We start from the raw sequence: 22,432 nt of genomic DNA, 5'->3' as shown, positions 1-22,432 counted from the left end.
TCATTTCCCTGCTGAGGGCATCTGCCTCCACATTTCTCACGCCTGGTAGGTGGAACGCCAAGATTAGAATGTTGTGTTGCAGGGCCCAATGCCAGATTTTCTGTGCCTCCGTCGACAGAGACCTGGAACGTGTTCCTCCTTGTTTCCTTAAGTAAAACATTGTAGTCGTGTTGTCCGTCATGACACGCACCACAGAGTCTCTCAGTTGAGGAAGAAAAGATTTTAGAGCCCACCGCACTGCTCTCAGTTCTAGCAGGTTGATATGCAGGGAGGACTCTTCTAACGACCACCGGCCTTGAACTTGTAACGTCTCCAGATGAGCTCCCCATCCGCTCAGCGATGCATCCGTCACCACCGTCTTCTGGAACTCCGGTTCCACCAGAGGCATTCCTTTTGTTAGATGAGTAGAAACTCTCCACCAGCGGAGTGCTTGTACCAGTTGTTCGTCGATGACCAGTCTGTCGGACCAGCGACCTTGGCTCTGCATCCAACGGTCCGCTAGAAATTCCTGGCAAGGTCTCATAAACAGGCGGCAGTTGTTTATCAACGGAATGCAGGATGACATGGTCCCTAGCAGGGACATGTATTTGCGCACCGACACCCTGGTACCGCATTTCCATTCCAATGTCTTGCTTTGTAGCTTCTGTGTTCTTTCGCTGGATGGTCTTAAAAGGCCTGTGTGCGTATGAAACTCCGCTCCTAGAAAGACCAAGGTCCTCGAGGGCTCTACGGAGGTCTTGCTGAAGTTTATCGCGAAGCCCAGTTCCTGTAAAAGGGACATCGTGGCCCCCAGACTGTTTCGTGTATGTTCCATGGACGAGCCTCTGACCAGCCAGTCGTCTAAATATGGATAGACATGGTGACCGTCCTTCCTTAAATGGGCCGCTATGGGGGCCAAGCACTTGGTGAACGTCCTGGGGGAGGACTTGAGACCGAACGGGAGGACCTTGAACTGAAAATGCTTTTGCCCGACGACGAACCTTAAATATCTCCTGTGTCGTGGACGTATTGGGATATAAAAATATGCGTCGTGAAGATCTAGCGACGACAGATAATCCATGGGTTGCACTGACCTGATAACCTCCTGGAGCTTTAGCATTTTGAATTTTGAGTTCTTTATCCATTTGTTGAGTACCCTCAGGTCGAGAATGGGCCTCCATTTTCCATTTGGCTTCTTGACGACGAAGAACCGGGAATAAACCCCTTGTCCTTCCTGTGCCACCAGAACCCGTTCTACCGCTCCTTTTAGTAGCATAAGAGCCACCTCTTGTCTTAGAACTCGAAGGTGGGGCTGGGCCGAAAACACTGGCGGAAGACTTGGAGGCTTGTTTTTGAATTGCAGCGCATGACCCAGGCGAACCGTGTCCAGAACCCATCGATCTGTGGTGATGCATTCCCATTGGTCGATATGATGAGAGACTCGACCCCCCAGGACGTTCCGAAGGCCGTCATTGGTTGCTGGTTTGCTTGTCCTTCGTCGACGAGGGACCCGAGTCTCGTCTGGAGGCTTGATAATCTCTGCCTCTACGTGCCGACTGGGATGCCCGTCTGTAGCCTTGTGAAGAGTATGAGGGCCTGTTAAATCCATGGTCCCTGGAGGCTCCAAAGCGGGAGTTTCCGGAGGCGCCCCTGAAGGGGCGAAAAGAACGAAAACGTCTACCTGTCTGGAGGGCGCCAAGAGACCTAGCGGTATCCGTGTCTTCCTTCATCCCCTTCAAGGCTTCATCAACCTTGTCTCCAAACAGATGTTCTCCTTCACATGGTATGTCTAGAACTTTGTACTGGACTTCAGGTCGAAAAGTAGTACATTTGAGCCACGCTTGTCGACGAAGTACTACACCATGATTGATTTGTTTGAACCCCGACTCTGCTAGGTCCACCGCAATATTAATTGCATGGTTCGAGGCCTCCTCACCATCCCGTACTAGTAACATGGCTGCTTTGCGATGTTCTTCCGGCAGGTGTTCTAGGATAGGGGCTATTTTATGCCACATCTCCCTATCGTAACGCGATACAATCGCCAAGGAGTTGGCTGCTCTTACCGTCGTGGCGCCGACTGAGAGCACCTTTTTCCCAAAGGCGTCCTGTCTCCTTGCCTCGCTTTCTGGAGGGGTTGAACATTTTTGCTGTACTCTGCCCTTCCTAGCCGCTGCCGCCGATACCACAGAGTCTGACAGTGGCTGTGATGTTAGACATTTTGGAGTGGACTCCGGAGCTTTAAACTTTTTCTCAATACGCCCCTTAATAGCCGGTTCCGAGAACGGATGACGCATCGTCTTGAGGCCTTCTTCCCATATGTGGTCCAGGATTGGGATGGCAAATACCGATTTCCTCCTTTGACCCATGTGATCAAAAAGAAAGCAATCTTTCTTTTGCTCCTCAGGAATTAAGCCGAACTCGGAACACGCTTTCCCCATCATTGCATGGAAGGCTCCCACATCATCCGGCGGAGATGGTTGTGCCTGGCTCCTCGTAGAGTCTAGGTCTACATCCGAATTCCATGTTGGGTCTCTCGACGGTGAAAGGGAGATGTCCGACCCTGAGTCACCTCGTATAGAATCGGACTCCGATAGCTCACCCTCCTCCTGCGCTCGAGGACGATCCTTCACCTCCTGGAAGGTCGAAGGGCTTTTGGTCGTCGTGCGAGCTGCTTGAGCATGTTCGTCGACGGAAGGTGCAGAAAATATCGACGATGAAGTGCCAGGCTGAGGGATCTGCGTATCCAGACGCTGCAGGAGCTTCTGAAGTGTATTAAGCACATCCAGAGACAAAACCGTCTGGGGGGTCAGCAACGTCGAGGATAGAGGGACCACACCCCCACTCGCACTCGTCGTCGACATATTTGAAGGCCGTAGGCCCAAGTCCGACGGCTGCATAACCATGTCACCTTCTCCTTCCACCGACGACCCCGGCAAGGCCTTGTCTTGCAGCAGGACCTCAGGGGGGGCCGGTTCACAAACCTCTGGCTGCCAGGCCATAAATTGAGTCCCCGTCGACAAAGGAATCCCCACCGCTGCTGCCTGAATAGAAATCGGCATCGTCAGCTATACCGGGGTCGACGAGCCAGTCGCCGGCACCGAGCCTTTAGATTTCGTAGCCGATTTCGTTGCCGACTTCCCTGCTGAAGCGTCTCGACTCACGGAAGACCTAGGACGGTCCCCTGAGGAGGATTTTGATGCCGCTTGCCTTTCCGTCTTAGAGGATGAGGAGGAGGAGGACTTTTTGTGTGATGAGGAAGACCCAGCATGCTTCCCCGCATGCTTGTCCGCAGGGCATTTTTCGACAGGCCTCACCTTCTTCGAGGGAGGTTCCGACTTGCTCCTGGAGGCCGTGGAGCCAACTTCTGATGCCGGATAGGCACCCACTCCGTCGTTAAGCCAGTCGACCAACCTCCTTTTTCGGTCTTTAAGGGTTTTTTGGGAGAAACCCTGGCATATCTCGCATGTATCCGCCGTGTGGTGCGGGTGGAGACAGTAGATACAATCCATGTGGGCATCACCTTCATAGACTTTTTTGAGTCCACATGTCGCACAAGGACGGAATAAAGCTTTTCCAGACATTTTCTTCAGAACGTAACTTCGCCGAAGCGAAAACACAACCTAACTTCAATTAGCAGTAACCGCGAGGATCCCACTACTTTGAAAGACGGTTGAAATCTGAGGGAGCACGGGTCCTGTATTTATATCATGGCGTCCTGACGGAGCGGGCACGCATGATACAAAACGAGGCGGATAGGACGCATAAGCGTCGAAAAAGTTTTCCTACGGGAAAGGGTCTATATAATGTACCGGGGATTCCCAGCCTGACGACGGGGAATATTCTAAGCATGTGAATCCATGAAAGATCCAATGCTGGAGAATGGATCTACAGGGGAGGAAGAAAGTACAGCCTGAGTGCTTTTGGAGGACAATGGTATCGAAGATTTTGACTATTTTGGTTACATTGCTTTAAAACAGGGTAGCACAGATGCAGTTTTTTTTTATTAATTCCTGCATTTTCGGTGTTCGTTTGGGTGACGTTGATGCGCCTTACGCCGACAGATCTTCAGCGTGCGAAAGAGACTTTTTGTGCGCAGTGCCCGAAACAACCTTGGGGGGGTGATCCCTAGGGAGACAGAAATTGCACACTGGGTGCATGTCTTTCCACGTGAATTTTCAATGGCAAGTAGGGCAACATTTAAAGGGAGTTTTGTCCATTATTTATTGAAAGGGCAATTTGGCAAGAAAAAGGGAAAGGGGATGGCAGAATATGCATTCTCTAAAGAGGTCAGTATGAAGAACCTAACCCCCGGTCCCTGCTGTAGGGGCGGAAGCCCTAAGAGGCCCATGTAGGCCACGCCTGGTCGTCGATTCCGTCAAGAAGTCGACAATGATGTTTTCTGTGGAAAGCCGTAGAGCAGTCTGTTGGCCGTGTGGCAAAAGCAGACAGTAAGAAAAGAAAGAAAAGTCTACTAGTAAATGTTCAACTAATCAAAGAAATCAGCCTGGAAAGGAACTCAGCAACTTGTAACTGACCACGATGGTGGAAAGAAACAATCTGATGGCCCTGACCTCGACGTGTGAACGACCACGAGTACAGTACACGCCACACTAGGGATAGTATTACCAACAAGCCCTGTCGACGTCCGTTTTACTTTTCGAAAACAAATCTTGTGATACTCTGCGACTACTACTGGAGGTTAAACTATGCAGAGCATGTGATCTAAGCAGATCCACAAGCTCCAGAAATATATATACTGGTTTATGGTCTAGTCCAATCCACAAACTCTGGTGCCACCACTGGCTCTTTGAATGGTGCAGATCTTTACCATTTGTGAGCTTGGCCTTGGTCCCAGCCTGAATCTTGGATAAAAGAAAGACTCATTCCTGCAACCGTTCAAGAGATCATTGTTGGAACCAAGCCTTCTATGAAAAAGAGCCACCTACTGATTACAAAAGACTAACCCTGCAGCTGACCAGCATCGACTCCAGTGCTGTCTGAGTGAAGCCTTGTGCCTATGCCCTGATCCAAGAAGGCCCTACGCTGGTGCTTTGACCCCCTGGAGCAGTGGGTGTTAGGTAAGTCTTTCTAAAGTCCAACTGTTGTAACACTTCATAAGACATCTCCTGTATTAGGTACCCAACTCTTAATATAGACCAGTACTACACAAGTCGGAAGAGCGGCTGAGCAGCCAGGCTCATTTAGGAGGGAGTTGTAGAGCAGTACAATGAAAACCGTTCACACAGATATCCAGGTAAACACTCACTTAAAAATACATATTAAAATATATTTATTTTTATATACACAAGGCACAAGCAAATCTAAAATGTAGCAACAAGCAATAACATTCAATCTGAAATGGAACCAAGATATACAAGAAACATTAATGCAGGTAACTTTTTCTATGCTTTACATATCCAGCACACACAGTGACGTCAATTAAGGTCAGTATCAGCACTGATATATCACGTTTGCAAAATTCCGTTGGGAGGGAAAGTTTCAAAGTTAGGCAGAACACAACTAGTAACTGTTAATAACAAGTATACTCTTCCAGAGAGATATAGGCAGTCTGTTTCCTAGCAATAAACGTCTTCACAATTAAAACCTATGGAGGAACCAGCATTGCCAAAGCCAATATGATCAAGAAGATGGCCCTTTGGGAAACCAGGACAGCCAAAGTCAAATGGACAGTTTCAGTTCTGATGAAGATCTTCAGGAGGAAAAGTTAACCAGTCAGTGGTTCTTGAAGAAACAGGAGCTCAAGAGGAGGCTGCACAGAAGAGTTAAGGTCAACTCTCAATGAAAGCAACAGCACTTACCAAGCCAGGAAGCACCAAAAATGGCACACAGTAATTACATCCCAAGCCCTTGAAATTGAAGAAGAAATTGTAGTTAGCTTCCTTCTAGGTGCACTGTTACTGACCCAGATTCCTCCTCCTTGGTTGTGGTGACAAATGGGGGGGGTTGGGGGAGGGGGACCTACGGCAGGCTTCTGTGGCAGCACTTAGGGGAAGGGTTTGGCAGCAATGTATTCAGCTCATTCCAGCGGCTCTTTGTGGTGCTGGTGTCTTTTTCTTAGAACAAGAAACTGATATTGATGGTTGGATTGTCTTGATTACTCGGTCCTTACCTCTGGTGAGGGAACTTTTCGTGAAGCATTCCTGCCTCTGGAAATCCACACGGATGCCTGCAAAGTTGCAGCCAGGTTTGATCTTCGTAAAACGATGCACTCAATAATGGTCCAGGTACCCCGGGTATTGGGATTCTGTAGCCCAGGAAAGTCGCAGCAGGCCGGGGGATGGCCCAAAATGAAGGACTTAAGGCTAGTTGTTCCCACCAGCCGAAGGGAGGAAGTTGTCCTCGGCGGGTCTTCCCTGTCGATTTGGAAACAGGATCAGCGCAGCTACAGGGCTTCACCGGTGCTTCTGCAGTCCTAGAAGGTGCTGCTGACGTCTCTGTTCGTCTTCTGCTTCGGATTCCTTGTTCCAGAGGTCGTCTGTAGTCCCAAAATCCTCACCTTTTATGCTGGATCCCATTAATTCACACTCAGAGCTGTTAATCACCTCAAGGACAGCCAACAGCCCAGTTAGAACTGGTTTCACCCAGGCATACCTACAGACAAAGGACAGTGAAGTGTTGAGCGCCTACCTCCCTTCCCAGACACAATGGAGGCGAAATTCACAAAGGACTCAACTCTAAAGGATAGAAGAACAGGCCAGAAGGAACTGAAACAAAAAATGGTGAAAAAGAAGACCGGGGCCATTTTGAGAAAATGGTCACCCATGGGTGCTGTACTGCAGCTGAGAAATCAGTCTGCCAGTAACCTGCACAAAAGGTAGTAAAAGGTAACCACAACTACCAGCCACTTAAGATAATCAAATGTAACAGAGGTTACATGAGGAGTGGGAGAAAGGGTTACATACACATAGGTTGGTGTGTTCTGGGCCACCAAAAAGAAAAGTTAAGTAAGATAAGAGTGAACTTACTATTCTTGGGAACTGTAGTTCTCACAAGAAAGGGTATTAAAACAAAGATGTCAAAGGGACTTTTCAGTGACACTGTACATAGGGTCCTGTGTGTCACAAAGCAAAAAGCAGATGCCTGTGTTTACCAGACTCCATAAAACAGTAAAAACTCAAATCTGAGTCAGAGAAAAAGAATGAGTGGCAAAAAGTTCCACTGACTCAGGAGATTAAAATCAAAAAAGTCCAGAGTACAGCAAAAGTGCTGGGGGGGGTCTCAGGTTAAAGGGAATTAACACAGAAACTGAAAATTCTCCCCAACAGTGGGAACAACCAATCTCAAACCCTGGTCAAGGATCTGTGCCTTCTGAGCAATTCGACAGTGTGCCTGGATCAACCAGTGTAATGGCCAGCTCTCTCCTGGACTACCTTTGCTGTGCCCATTGTAGTTTAGAGTAGAGCCTTGGAACTTGGCCGATCTACGGCTTGTGCCAAAAGTCGCCTGCTCTTGGATTTTTAGCCATCTCACCCCAAGGGAAGCAGTCCTGCAGCGGCTCCTGTGTTCGCTGCTGTACAGTTTGTTGTCGCCTGATCGTGGTTACCGTTCGTTGGATCTCGTCTTCTTTGTGTCCTTGAGGTGCTCTGAGGTTGTCTCTCTCACAGAAGAAGTCTTCACTCCTCTTTGTTTGGGTCATCAACTGAAAGCGGTCGGGAATGGATTCCTGTGCACTGTGACCCACTGAAACTAAATCCTGCAAAACAAACTATCTGTTCTGTCTAGATGACCGTCACGATTGGAACATGAACACAAGGAAGCCTGAAATGAAGTCTGGAACTTCAAAAAACTCCTGAAAACTGAGCTAGGGGGTGAAGTCTACTTTGCTGTTGCTTTCTCCCCCCCGTCTCCCATAGGGCATCTAATCTAGGGTGTAAAATCCTGATCCTAAACTCACACTGACCTGACCTTTGGTGGTAGAACCTGGGTTAAGGATACTTCCCTTGTCGTATCCTAGCATGTTGGATTGAGTGAAGGGGTTATCTGAACTTTACTTGAACTTTTATCCAACTTCTCACTACAGCCCACTGCATTCTTTTGATTTGAACTTTGTTATACTTTGGAACTGGTGACTTTGGGCACAGAGACTCAAATTAGTGTTGGACTTCATTAAATTGAAGGAAGCTGTATGTGTTTATTTTAAGGAGTTCTGCCATTTTCCTCGCATCTGACTACTTGACTGTATTTTACTGGTAATAGATTCATATGCAATTAGATTCTCCCAATGGTGAATGAGTAAATATGTTATATAAGGACTTGTGTGACAATACTTACCTGTGATTTTCATATGCATAGTGTGTAAACTTAAGGCCTAATAAATAATACTATTCCGATATACTTACTGCCTCGCTTAAACTACTGGTGTTGCTCTGTGTGGATTGGGACAAATCCAGGGCATTTGATTCCTCTCTCCCCAATGGGATCCACCAGTGTTGAGACTAGGGAAGTGAGCCTGCTAAGCAAAACACTACATAGGGGTTTGAACATGCAGGATTTTGCTGTGAGTGACCACCGCTTTATGGGATAAAGATTACCATAAGGACCAATCTGTCATCTAACTTTTAAACCCCATATCTAGGATTTCCGGGGAATACTGAAAAATTATGGTAATTGACTCCCGGGATCGTTTCCTTTTTCATGGGTGCTCCGATAAACACTGGTATTTTAATCAATTTCGCCCTGAGCTATCCTCCCTCCAACCTTGACTGTTGATCTCTATTGCCAACTATGTCAATGTATTACCTTTCTTTTTACAAGCAACTAGATAGCACTGTTGAATACATTTGGTAACTTTTACAGATGTTTGTTAGTATACTTTTCTGCGGGGAGAAGGACAATTTAGTAGGGGTGGGAGCGTTTGCATGGCCAGCATGTTTTGACTTCTATAGCTGCGCACCGATCGCAGGGCCAGGTAGTGATTATATAATCATGTTTCAGCTAACGTCATTGTTAGGAAAGATTTCATATCTGAATGTAATTTTCCCTCCATGTGTCAACCCCCAAACTTTTTGCTGCTGTTTTACACCCTGATCTAACCTTTGCCAGAGAAGCGCAGCCCTCCGCCGCACTCATTTGGGCTTTCGCTCAATTCTTATGGGGAAACTGACATGCCCTTAAGACAGTCAGTACTGGGAGACTGTTTCCCTTAGTCCTTTCCTCATGTTGCAGCTTTTGTGCAACATGTAACAAGAGTGCAATGTAACTTACTTTACCAAACTCTTGGGTCTCTAGTCTTTCCAAAGGCCCTTGAAACTCTCGCTGGATTTATGAACTGTGCAGGTGTGTCATGGACAGGACTGGTGGTAGCTATTTCTTATGTTTTTAACCCTTTTTTGCCATGTTATCCACGCTTGGCACGAATAGGTGGCCTGGCTCCAAAATGGCCATGCCACACGGTTCTTTGTCCTGTCCTTTGGCCATCTTGCCCCTTCACCTTCCCCAGGTCGAGCCGGCCCGGGTCAGTCCTTATTTGCTCATGCACTTTCCCACGAAACACAAAGCTTTCGCGGGCTTCTGCATGCATTGTGTGTGTGCCTCCAGGATGTGGGCTGGGATGTCTGTTCCCAATACACATCCTGGGTGCCAGAGAGTCTGGAGTGTCTTGAATGCCTGGGACCACCGTGGTCCATGACTGGTCCACGTCTGGAGTGAGTGTTTGTGAGCAGATCTCCCATTGGGTCCTCTCCGTTTTGGCGCGAAGGGAACTTTGGATAAGAGGAGGCTGAAAACAACACTACCATGTCGATCTCCTGAGTTCACACCAAAAAAGGGATAAGGAGCCAGTAATCCTGCAACAAGAAGCCGAGTCGAGGAACCGCCGATGACCCGCTGAAAGGTTTGGCACCCTGAGCCCGCTGTCGTCCTGCGAGAACCCTCTGCATCTGATCGTCCTAGAAGGTCTGCGAAGGCGCTTCGACCCATTGGAATAGTGGGACCAACTATTCTCGGTACCTTCATCAAACCCTGCAAATAAGCCTCTTTGGAAGTGTCCCTGGGCCAACCAGTGGGCTGACCAGCTTACACAGGGCGTTTGCTCTGTCACTGCCGCCGTTTCGGGAAAGCCCTCAAAACTTGGCCTACTGCTAGCTCTGTGTCCACGGCACCCTCACACACGAATTTCGTACACTTGGCCTTCCAACGTCTTAAGTCAGACGAGTGCGCCCGGACCAGAGCAAACGCGGTTGCCGTGTTGCCCTGCTGTGGTAACGACCTGTGCACGTTCGCTGCATTGGTTACCCCCTCGACCCTGAATCCTGCTACCGCGGAATCTACACGGTGTCGAGACGTCCTGAATGTCGCATCCGAACCTGCCAGCAATGTGAACTGAACTGGCGAAGACTGGGTCTGCCTGCGTCGGGGACCGGTGAGTAGTCCATACCCCAACTGGTCGCCCCTAGCACAGGAACCCATTTCTTTTCTACCGCTGTTGCGAAATAGCAGATCCACCCGCCACTCTCACCCTGCCTCTGCCCGCGAGTGGAGGTCTTGCTTGAGTAGTGGGGACTTGTTCTTCATCGCCTCATCCCACCTTCCTGAACGGTCAGAGACCCTTGAAGAGGCCTTATTTTGTCCATTGGCACAAGCGTGTGTATGTACTATTGAGCATAAGGCTCCTCTCTTCGTAGGGCTTGGACTGCCTCCTAGTTAGGTGTATTTCTGATGTCGAACTGGGTCTAACGATTACTTGCACTGCCTGTTTTCCTCCCCATCTAGGTGGTCTACATATTTTGTGCTTCTAACTCCTTAGACCCCTCGGTCTTGTATATATATTGTATTGATTGTGATGTGTTGGTTTACTTCAGTATTATTGTGATTCTTTGCTATGGTCGATGTTACAAAGGCCTTGCAATAAATGTGTCTATATTTTTAATATAACACCTGTCTGGAGTAATTTGTAAGTGTCCTTGCTTTGTGTGCTCATTGAGGTCTTTCAGTCACCCTCACCCCTCTTGAGACTTAGTCTTGACCACCGCTATCACTACCCTGATTGGTCTGGCTTGTCCAGAGGTTACCCTGTTCCAAGAAACTAGGCTGGCCTTCTAAACCTCTGCCCCTCCAGGTCAGAGTTCAGAAATCCATCTTAACAGTCATGGGTAAGTTTCAATCATACTCAAAGCAAAGATTTTCAAAAGGGCAAAAACAAATGTACATTAATTTTGTGTAGCGCTCCTTGTGGTGATCCAAAGATACTAAAGCCCAAGAAAACACTGAAAAAAAATCCTCTTATAGCTGTCCACTGGAACATACAAAAGGTCCCTGGAACAAGATCAGGAAAGATAATGGCATGCCTTGACACCGCGAACACCTGTGAGTACAGAGGAGTAGGGACAAATCAGCACACTCGCGCCACACGACATGCCGGAAGCCCTGTTTAGTGTGCGATGAGCCTGCGTTCATAGGGATGCCATTAAAAAACCTGGCAGCCCTGCAGAAAAGCTCTTCATTACAGGCATACCAGCACATTATTGCCAGTCGCATCAGCATGATTTCATATAACATGCAGCTATATTTGAATTCACCATGGGCACTAGAATCAGCCTGCCACACCAATAATGTTGCGATCACTCGGGTAAGTGGCGTCACTGCGAGCATAGACCACCAATATCTTAAATATCCCACAGGCTTGGAAAACGGCACAGGCTGACACCCAATACCAAAATGCTGGTGACGCAGAAGTAAAACGTTCCAAACAGCCTAGTTGTTGGGATAATAACAGGGTCTATAGTGCATTCAAGCAAAGGTGATGCACACTAGGAGGCACAGCAGTCATATCCTCAACATCGACCACACCAGGTTTGGTCCCTTTGTCTGTCTTGACTTTGGCGGGATTCACGAGTGAAGCTCGCCTTTGGCTCCAGTATGTCTGGCAGGGGCAGGAAGTGAGGGAGGTGCCTGAAACTCCCTGTGCTTATCCCCTTGGTTACAGGAATGCACCCAAAGGTGGTTGGCCAGCTGGCTGTCCGGCAAGGACAGCCACCCTGCTGTGCGATTGACAGCTAGGCTGGAATGAATGGGAGAAACCTGCATAAAAGGCAAGGCTTTTTGGCTTGGAAGGCAGAGTCGACCACTGGACGAAAGAATGCGAAGAAGAACTTGGAGACACATGCTGCAACTCCTGGACCGTTGGTTGGCCCAGTGAAGCCCTGCTGCTGTGCTGAAGCTCCGAATTCGCCTCGACTAGAGAAGCCCTGCAAGGACGACTTCTCCCATTGAGTTGGTGGGATCAATCAACTCCAACGTGAACCAGTTTGGACAAACCTCTCGAAGCTGGCTGTACTTCCACTGCTGCTGCTGGAACCGAAGTGCCAGGGAGAGGAACACCAAACGGAGTGCATCACTTTTAAGTCGGACCCGAGCGCCAAGAAGATCCTCCGGACTTCCATGATGCAGGACTGACAAAGCCTGAACCACCTCAACAGAGTGCTTTACCTCAGAAGCAAGGAAAGTCTGAAGTGGTATCCGCAAACCGCAGTGTTGCTATTTGCTGTCAGAAGCGAGGAGCTGAAACGCTGAAGTGCCACGGAATTGAAATTTGCCCTTTGCTGTCATGGACCGTTGTGTTGCAGACGTCCTCCCTCTTGTCCCCACTACTGATGCCGAGGAACAAAAGGATCTGAGAGACGCACAGTAACAGAAGCCAGCTGGAACCATTTCTCCTAACCAAAAGGTACTGTACAGTCTAAGAGAACTTCCCTCTTGTCTTGTAGCCTTACTTGTTCTCAGTTGAGACTGGTCTTGGTTGCTCCAGTAGAGTTGCTTGCATCAGGAAAGGGTTAACTTACTTTGCATTGGGGGATTCAAAAGTACTTACCTGCTTCAGAATATTTGTGTGATCTCTTGTCTTATTCTGAAACCTCTTTTCTGTGACACCAACTTCAGTATTGCTCTAAATGTACCAGTGATATATTAATGTCCACAGTGGCCTAACTATTTAAGTCATGTGAGGGTGTATGAAGTGTCTGTGCCATCCCAAATAGGTACTTGCTGATTTAGAGAAACTAAGAGTGTGTACTGGAGCGTATGTTACTATTATATTGTCCCTTATGAAGAAGGCTTACTCAAACTGACTGTTACATTAATAATCGTTTAATCAAGAAACCTTGAGTGTAAGTGTTTATTTGGATACTTGTGACTGAATCTGTGGAACCACCCTACTGCTCACATTGACCCCTCTTGAGATAAGACTGGCTGCTCAGCCACACTACCAACCTGTGTGGCACAGAACCAAAGGTTGGGTTCTTATGGCCAGGAGGTCAAGGTTGTTGTAGTGCACCCAAAGGGTACTGCTCCAAAACTTGCCTAACAGAGGTTATCCCAGATCGATAGTGTGTGTTCTGCTCCGTGGCGCGGTCAGAAGAACCCTAATTGGGCGGGGTCAAGTAGGCTATTGGATTCTGCAAAACGGTTGAGTTGAGAGTATGCAGAGCGGTCGATGAGTTTTGCCAGTAATGGGGTGTTGACTATTTTTTCAGAAGTGGTTTGACATGAGATATTTTGAGAGGTTGTGGGAAGATGCCAGAGGAGAGGGAGTCATCGAGTATGGACCTTGCCTGTTCTCCTGTTCAGGTGGAGAAGATTTCTTTGAGGAGAGAAGTGGGACATGGGTTCAGGGGGATGGGGGTGGGGGAGAGATCCGGAGGGTCAGCTATTGGACAGTAGTTTGAGGAATACCTCACTCGAGATGGGGTTGAAGCTGGTGAAAGATGGCATAATGGGTCTCGGAACAGTGGAGTCTCGAGGCGTGGCAGTTGGGCAGGCGCATGAGGGTGGAAAGTTTGGCATTGATGCTGGCCAGCCTGTCCAGTGCTAGGTTGTGCAAGTGTTGGGAGAGGGAGTCGCAGAGCAATTGTGTGGGTGTGGTCGGGGAAATGGTGTGTGGGCTTCACAAATTCAGAGATTATCTTGTGGAGTTCTTTGCTACTGCTGCAGCAGTTTAGAATTATTTTATTGTAGTAGGATTTTTTGGCCTTTCGAATCTCGGATTTGTAGTTAGTGGTGGAGGGCGAACACAAACTTGCTGTGAGGGGTTTTGGATGCACAGCTGCATTCGAGGGAGTGATTTTGGCATTTGAAAGTTTTTAGGCGGGGCATTAACCATTTGGGTGATCCTATTTGGGAGGCAGCAGTGAGGGAGGGGCGAGGGGAAGGAGTGATTCTTTAAGCCAGTAGTGTAAGGATTTGATCAATAAGGGTCTTCCGGAGGCTGGGTGAAGCAGGAAGGGTGCATAGCAAGGCTTCAGCCAGGTCGGGTTGGATCTTGACCTTGTTCCAGCATTCATGGTCATGTGAGGGTGCAGGAAGGGCCTTGGGTGGAGGGTTCGGAGTGCAGAGAGAGAAACGAATAGCAGAGTGGTCTGTCCAGTAAGGGGTATGGGAGTGGATACAGAGACGAGGGTGTAGGAGCTGAAGATTGCATCTAGGGTGTGGCTCCAAGTGTGGGTGGGGCCTGTGTTATGTCAGGAAAGGTTGAGAGCCTCTAGAATGTCAACTAGGGGTTGGGTCATGGGGTTGTTGGGGACATCAAACGAGATGTTAAAATCACCCAGTAGATTGAGCGCTGGGTGGTTGATCAAAGTGATAGATAGGGAGTCGCAGATAGAGTTGGTAAAAAGTCATTCATATCCAGGCGGCCTGTGGATGGGTAGGAAACAGAGAGAGAGGGGGCAGCAAAGAGAGTCGGACTAGAAGGGATTCAGTTCGCTGCACATGGCTGAGTTTCGGTGAGTGACATGGAGACACAGGGTTTGTGAAGGATCGCTACTCTGCCCTTTCTGGAGGGTCTGTTGTGGGAGATGAGCGAGTAGTTGTGAGGGAAGGCTTTGTGTGCGACTGGTGCGAAATTGTCAGAGAACCATGTTTCAGTGATGAAGATCAGATCGTGATTGTTGGTGGATAGGAAGTCAAAGATGCTGGTTCTGTTTTGGCGTCAGGGCGGGGATTGATAAAGAGGCAGGTGATCTGATGGGATGAGGTTGTTCTTCTAATGCTCGGGGTTTCGTGGGAGTGGGGATTTTGGCCGGGGTGGAGTAGAAGCGGGAGTAAGAAAAGGGATGGGGCAGTCCCTGCATAGAGGCACTGATGCTGGCATAGTGGCAGGGGGGGGTGTTGTCTCAAGCGCCAGAGAGCTCCTCTGGCTTGAATGTAGGATGTTGAGCGGGTGTGTGGATAGACGGGAACTAAACATTCTTCAAATTAGATTGAATATCAGAGGTGCAGTGGCGACGTTGAATATCCCCTAAACCGAACATTTCATCCATAAATGCACATTATCTTTGCCATAGTCAACATGAAAGAGGATCAAAATAATGCACAATTATGGTGAAGAATATTACTATTGTAGGTGTGTTAAATGACAATGAGTAAGAGAATTATAATATCCTTCCACAGGTACAAGGGAATCGATAACCCATACATTTATGTCCGTGAGAAGTTCCTCTTTCCTAACAAGGACGACAATAATGGAGCAAACATGTGGCACAAAACTGATATGGCACGAAAGATTTTTAATTCCAATGCATGACGTATACAAGCTTACGTCCTCTTTTTCGACTATGAAAAACAAAATGCAATACTCCGCAGTGACCACTGAATGTCGGACCTATGCACAGCATGTGATTCTAAGCAGATTAACAAACATCAGAAACAAGCTTACTATTAACTCTGACTCACTATATAGCAATGAGAGTCACTATAGTATGGAAATATGAAGTATGCGAAATGGGACAATCGGTGTGCATGCTCATTGCATTAAACAGACAAATTACAAGATGAGACCATGAGATGGATTGTGGTGCAATACCCTGATTAACCATCGTTGACCTATGCCTTTTACGTTTCTCTTTCCTCAACAATGCTCCCTGTGCGAACCCTGTTTTCCATTTCTTTTTTCTGTTTTTTTTAAATTGAACCCGTAAATGCTTTTCTTTTGCAGTTGATCCTTTTTTGTTCAATATGGACTGTGATATATGTGTAACAATGGTCCACTTATGATGTTCATGTAATTCTGTTTGAACATTGAATGTGGCTTTCAACATTATGTTTAATACTGCACAATATATGTATGATTAAGCTCGAAATAGCCCAGTTTTGAAGAAGACTGAAGGATGGTTGGAACATGTGTCACATATGGGCAATCAATATAATAAAGAGTAATGGGCACACAAGTTTAAAACTGTTCTTATTGTTATCAAACAGAACTTGTTTTTACAATAAGGTATGGGGATACCTTTTGGTACATATTAGAGCAAGTCCACAAGCATAACAAATACGTTTAGCGCAGTGTGACAAGGCACACCCTGCAAATGTTCACCAACTAGGTTGGCCTCACTAACCCTCCCACAGAATTGCTTCCACTTTCCAAATTCACTGTAACTGGCCACATCCTTCCTGCCTTTTTGATTTGCCTATGAAGGGCTGGTGACAATGAAATGTGGAAGGGAGTGCATGGGTGTAAAGTCCACTCCCTAGCACCAACCTTACCTGTCTGATGGGTGGAGCTGTAGACAAACCCCCCACCCCCCGTACACCGCCACACCCCCACATCACCTGGGTGGTGGAATTAGGAGTGCCTCCTCATTTGTGTGGTTTGCTACAAGAGGTGCTTTTAAAAGAAATGTTTGCAATTTACCTGTTGGATTTGCCAACACATATGCAGGGGAACATTGGACTTCGGTCCCACCCCGAACCCTCATCCTTCCCACCGAGATACCTACCTGAGGACTGACTTAATAGTTTACTTACTGAAGGAAAGTCTGCTCAAGCGAGGTACCTGCCTTATACAATTCTATGACAGTTTCTAGTATTTGGTGCTCTGCGGACACTTTACTGCCAAGCATGTGCATTGCTTTGTTGAATTGCTTTTTAACTATGTACAATGACAAATTGTTGGATAGTATTATTTTGGGAATAGTTTTTATGAAAGTGAACATTTGTGGCTGGGTTTGTGACTTGGCGAAGTGTTGTTCCTTATACAATTCCATACCGTTTCACCAATCTGCACCAAATTTTGCATAGTTAATCGTTAGGATCCTCCGGACGTTACTAGCTACATAACATTTGTACATCCCACTCCTTTCCCCAGGTTTCAGAATCTTCACACATGAAACGGCTGCTTGAAATCGGTAAGAAAAAAAAATAAAAAATAAATAAATCAATGGAGGAGGACCAGTCTCAACATGAGGAATAAAACTCGCATTCCCACATGTTTCAAGGCCCTAGGATGCACGGTTTTCAAGATGGAATAAGTTACTTACCTGTAACTGTTGTTCTCCAGCATGGTTCTGGCATGGATTCACATGCTCATGAATATTCCCAGTCAGGCTAGAAATCTGCGGTAAAGAAAATAATCAGTTTCACTTATGAACAGTCTTTCTCCTAACAACTAATCACTGGTCTCTGGGTCACACTGCCCCAGCCAATGACTGTCCTCTACATAAACCCCCTCCTCTGGCAGCCATCTTCAGATTTGGTAGCACATAAAGTGGCAGTGGGACCAAGCGAAGAGCCGAAGAGGGGTAGGCGGCAAGGTTTGCATGTGAATCCATGCCACAAACAGTTACAGGTTAAGTAACTTGTTCCTTCTCCAGCACGGGGTCTGGCCACATGCACAACCACGGGAGGTGGTAAGGCTGAATATTAAGCATCTCTTACCTCATCAGGCTCACCTTCAAGCAAATAGGTCGTGCAGCACTGCTTGGTCGACTCTGGACTCCTCCTTGGAATCCCTGCTGATGCAGTAGAACCTCGTGAATGTGTGTGTCGACCTCCATGTAGCAGCCATGTAGATATCAAGCAGGGGCACACCAGATGGGAACACCGTCGTAGCAGCAATTGCTTCTGGTAGAATGGGCTCTCGGATGGCCAGGCAGCGGTCGGTTCGTCAACCGGTGACAATGAGTGATGCAGCTGGAGAGCCACCTGAAGATGGAAGCTTTGGACAAAGCCTTCCCATGTTTCACAGGAACAAAGTTCACAAAAAGCTGAGTAGTCTTCCAGAAACTGTCAGGCCACGTAAAGCTTCAGCCCTCGAGCCACATCCAGCAACTGCAAAGTCTTTCAGCCGGCAACCAAGGCGTCGGAAAAAAGACAGGAAATGCCAAGGGTTCGTTAAGATTGGCATGAAGGAGGGGTGCGTCCGCAGCAGCACCCTCATCTCGTGGAAAGTCAAGTAAGGCCGCTTGCAGGACAGGGCCTGGATCTCACTTACTGTCCTGGCAGAGGGGATGGCCACGAGGACAGCTGTCTTCTAAGACAGGAACTTAAGCAGAGCTTGATTCAGCTCGAATGGGCACCCCCCCCCAATGAGGCTAGTCATTAACACGTTGAGTTCCCACGCCGGGGCAGATGCCTTCACCGGCGGGAACGAGCAGAACAGTCCCTTGATGAACTCCTTCACTAGACAGTGCAGGAGATAGCCACCAGATGCACCTAGATGGAGGATTGCTCCAGCCCCGACTTAGCCAGCGACAACAAGTCCGTAGGGACTTTGAGGGGGGGCGTCACCCTCAGAGGGTTAATCTTCTGCAACCGGGAACCAAGTCGCGAAACCCTTCCATTTGTGTCCGTAACACTTCAGAGTCGATGACGCCCTGGCGTGGGCCTCCCAATCCGCAGGAAGCTCGTACCCATCCAACTCTAATGCTGCAGGAGCCAAGCCTTCAGGTTCAGCGATACCGGGTCATTGTGCAGGATTGCGCCTCCTTTCCTGGCGAGAAGATCCGCAATCCACAGATTTGCCTCAGCCTGGCTGGCGCGACAAGGATCATTCTGCACCAACACCGACTGAGTTGACTAATGACTCGTAGTAGCAGTGCTAACGGAGGGGAAAGCTTACAGGAACAGAGAATGCGTACCCCATGCTCACCGGATGGGGGAACCTACTGGCGAACCTCTGGCACTTGGTGATCATCGACCATCGCAAACAGATCGATCTAGAGACTACCCCACCTTAGGAAGAGATTGTCCACTCGATCCTGCCGAAGCTCCCACTCATGGCAAGAGCGCAGCTCTCTGCAGAGAGAGTCCGGTACATTGTTTTTGACTCCCGCCAGGTGAAAAGGAATGGATGAACATCTTCGGGTGATGGCCCAGTGCCACAAATCCTGTGCCTCTCTAGAGAGCGCCAGGGATCTGGTGCCCCCCTGCTTCCAGATGTAAAACATTGCGCTGGTATTGTCCGTGAAGACCCTCACCACTTTGGCCTGGAAGGACAACAGAAATTACTTGAGGGCCCAAAACACAGCCCGTATTTCCAGGATGTGGATATGTAGCGCCTTCTCCCCCGGCAGCCACAGGCCTCTGGCGTGGAGACATCCGATGTGTGCTCCCCATCCCTCCAGGCAGACGTCTTGTTCGGAAGCCGGTATCAGCCATCGAATTATCGCATCGAAGATACATTTTGAAGTAGTGCACAACTACTGACTCTGCTAAATAACGACTAGCCATGAAGGTGGAAAAAAATCAAGGGATGATGGCCCTCGACCCGTGATGGATAATGGGTGCAGGGTAAGTCACACTAGGGATAGTATTACAGTTATGCCCCGTTGACGTCCCTTTTCGAACTTTGAAAAAACTTCATGTGCAATTCTCCGAAACTGCCACTAGATTTCGGACCACCCACACACACACACACACGACAGGTGATTTGTTACTTGGCTGTTTAAGTGCTGTTAAATCACACATACAACAAGCTTTGACAGCAGGAAAATATCTGCGTGCCCTGAAGGTGTACAAGTGATGTACCCTTAGCTTTCATGAGATACAAAACCTAGAGAATCGTCTGTCACCACAATTCTGAATACAAAGGAACTACAGGCAACATCCATCAAAATATATCTAAATATGAGATAACTAGTTTGCAGGCCCGTGTAAACGGCCCAAAGTGCATGTTTCCATTAACACAGTAAAACCACGGTATATCCTAAGCCTACTGATCCCTCTAGCAGTGACAACAGGTGAAGCTATGCGAATTGCACCACTATTTCCTCAGACAACAGCTCACTCTAGCAGAGCATTCTGTGTGTTCAGGCAGCCTCAACTGCATATGACGGCATCAGACAAGCATACATCTGGCCTTTTATTATATAGGCTAGTATCCAAACTACATGAGCTGAAAAAAAGTACCTTGTATTTCTGCTTCAGCTCTTCTGTCTCTTCTTTCTCCACTTCCAGGGCCCTGCGGCGTTCTGTAGTTTCCTCTGCATATTCCATCTGCACCAGAAAAAGATACAAATTTACATTTTACTAATATTGTGTGCCCACTACAGGACCTGAACAAGGTTCTTAGAGCGTATCATGCCAGGAAAAACAAAGTGTTACTCAAAATGAGAGATTTCTCAAACAGGTACAGTCCAAGCAAATATGCATTTCTTTAAAAAAAGATATTTATAACGGGAAGGAAAAGGCCATACTCAATATGTAAACTAAGATTTACCCACAATCTATTTTATTTTCATCTTGATTAGCATTCCAGTGTTTGATTAACAATCTTAAGCACAAAAATAGATCTTAAATTGATCCTGCAGTAAAGCACTTACACCCTGATGATTAAGCAACATACATATTGTTCCATTTCAGCTGCCTCCATAGACTAAATAATTCACGAGTTGGACAAAATCAGGCCTTTTCTGTTTATTTCACTTCAGCAAAGTTTGGAATCATTTATAGTAAAAGAAACATCTTGGTTGAAAAAACTTGAGGGTCGAATGTGGAGAAGAGCTCTGGATATAGCTAAGAATACTCCAATTGAAGGATTAGACTGGGAGCTTGGGCTTTTATCCCTGGCCACACAAAAGAGGATGGCTATGGGTATTTTCCATATCCGTATGATGCATAAAATCGAGGAATAGGGTGGCATATTTGCCAATTTAAAAAAAATGCTTTTTTAATAAGGATAGCACAGATGGTGCACTGAAAGAATGGAGAAAGGATGTATTCTTGTTTTGTGAGGAAATTGGATTTGATATAGGAGGAGAGACGCATATCTCAAATTGAAAAACAAAAGAAAAAGCTAAAGTCTGGGACAGGAATAATAATTTGAATTATCTGTTTAAAAATATAGTGTGTATGTATGTTACACAGGCTTTTCCTGTGTAACATACACACTGCGATTATTTAATACAAACACCATCATATGAAGATCATCAGGTTTATAATGTCACTGGGACTGGAGATACTCCCACCATTCTCTATAACAGGTGCATGGAGTAATATTCCATATCCCCAATGCCTTTGTAGATTGTGTAACAATGAGATCGAAACTCCTATGCATCTCCTGACTCAATGTATAAAAATTGACACAATCAATAAAAAAGGTTATCTTAATTTGTGATACAATATTAGAAAGTATACAAGTGATCAGAATTGGAGTCTTCTATACTCTGGGAATTGCACAGTCCTAAATTTAACCATGTACCGTATGTGGTTGACAATAATGGAATGTTTGAGTAACTGGACTAAAATGATATTTGAGTGAATAATATTTTGTAAAAATGTTATTCATATAAGATGCAATAATTTTATCCATTTGCTAAATCTATTTTGTGGGCATTTTTGAAATTTGTATGGTAAACATTTTTTACTCATTTTAATATCTTTTTGTTGTGTTAAAAGGTTTAACCATAACACTAAAACAAATTAAAATATAAACATTCAGGAAAGTGGTGTCTGTAAATAAGTCTCTGCTCCTTTTGCCAAGCAAAAAAAAAAAAAAAGAGAGATTCACTCTTATTCCTCTTTCATCACAATCAGAAGTTGCAAATGACCCTGCAGTGAAAGAAAAAGATTGCAATCAGATGGGGAGAGTAGCATGGTAGCCATGGCTGGAGGTGGAGGAGAGCAGGGACAAGGATTTCAAGTTCACTTTTTCAAACAAAGTGCTGTGCTAAGCTCTTGGAGATTACCCTTGTGTAGGTAGGTTGAGCCTAGACGTCAATCATATCCGGAGAGTATCGTGTTGGTGCCAATTCAGGTTTCATCTGCCTTAGTCTACCAAGGGTTCAAAAAGAGCACTGATGTGAGTCAGAACAGTGGAGTAGGGACCCCGTGTTTATAATAGAAGTAGAAGTTGTTTCACTGTTCGCTTTAGGCTTCACTGCACTGTAAAAAAACAGGTCAGATAGAAAAATAAAAGCTAAAAGTTTAGGGATCCATAGAAATGGAAAGAAAGGTAAAGAGGAATCTTTCCCCACAGCCGTCCAGTGGTGTTTATGAACGTCTTTCAACGTAGTGTGAGTACAGGAGCGTTGTGGTAAATGCAGCGGTACTACAACAGCAGGCTTGGGCAGCGGTTGATTGGCTTGCCTTGAAGCACCTACCATCAGTGTGCGGCCCTCTGTCGAGGGGTCCTTCGAGGAGCGGCTGGGGGTGTGTGCTTATGTGAAGAAGATGTTATGTGTACGCAGTCGTCGCCAGAGGCAGTCCTCATAGCAGCACACAT

At 46.9% G+C, this 22,432-nt stretch overlaps 1 protein-coding gene across 7 annotated transcripts in view; it reads right to left on the bottom strand.

Annotated features, from left to right (window-relative positions):
* GPATCH8 (G-patch domain containing 8) overlaps positions 1-22,432 on the bottom strand; it is a 473,369-nt gene that overhangs the window by 119,483 nt on the left and 331,454 nt on the right. For all 7 annotated transcript variants that reach the window (XM_069634273.1, XM_069634274.1, XM_069634277.1 and 4 more), the window contains one exon: positions 20,119-20,205. In XM_069634273.1, coding sequence (XP_069490374.1) covers positions 20,119-20,205 — 87 coding nt within the window. The remainder of the gene's footprint in view (positions 1-20,118; positions 20,206-22,432) is intronic.

Source organism: Ambystoma mexicanum, chromosome 13, assembly GCF_040938575.1.
Source record: "Ambystoma mexicanum isolate Mex_15411 chromosome 13, UKY_AmexF1_1, whole genome shotgun sequence".
NCBI lineage: Eukaryota > Metazoa > Chordata > Amphibia > Caudata > Ambystomatidae > Ambystoma > Ambystoma mexicanum.
This window is presented reverse-complemented; position numbering and strand designations above follow the sequence as displayed.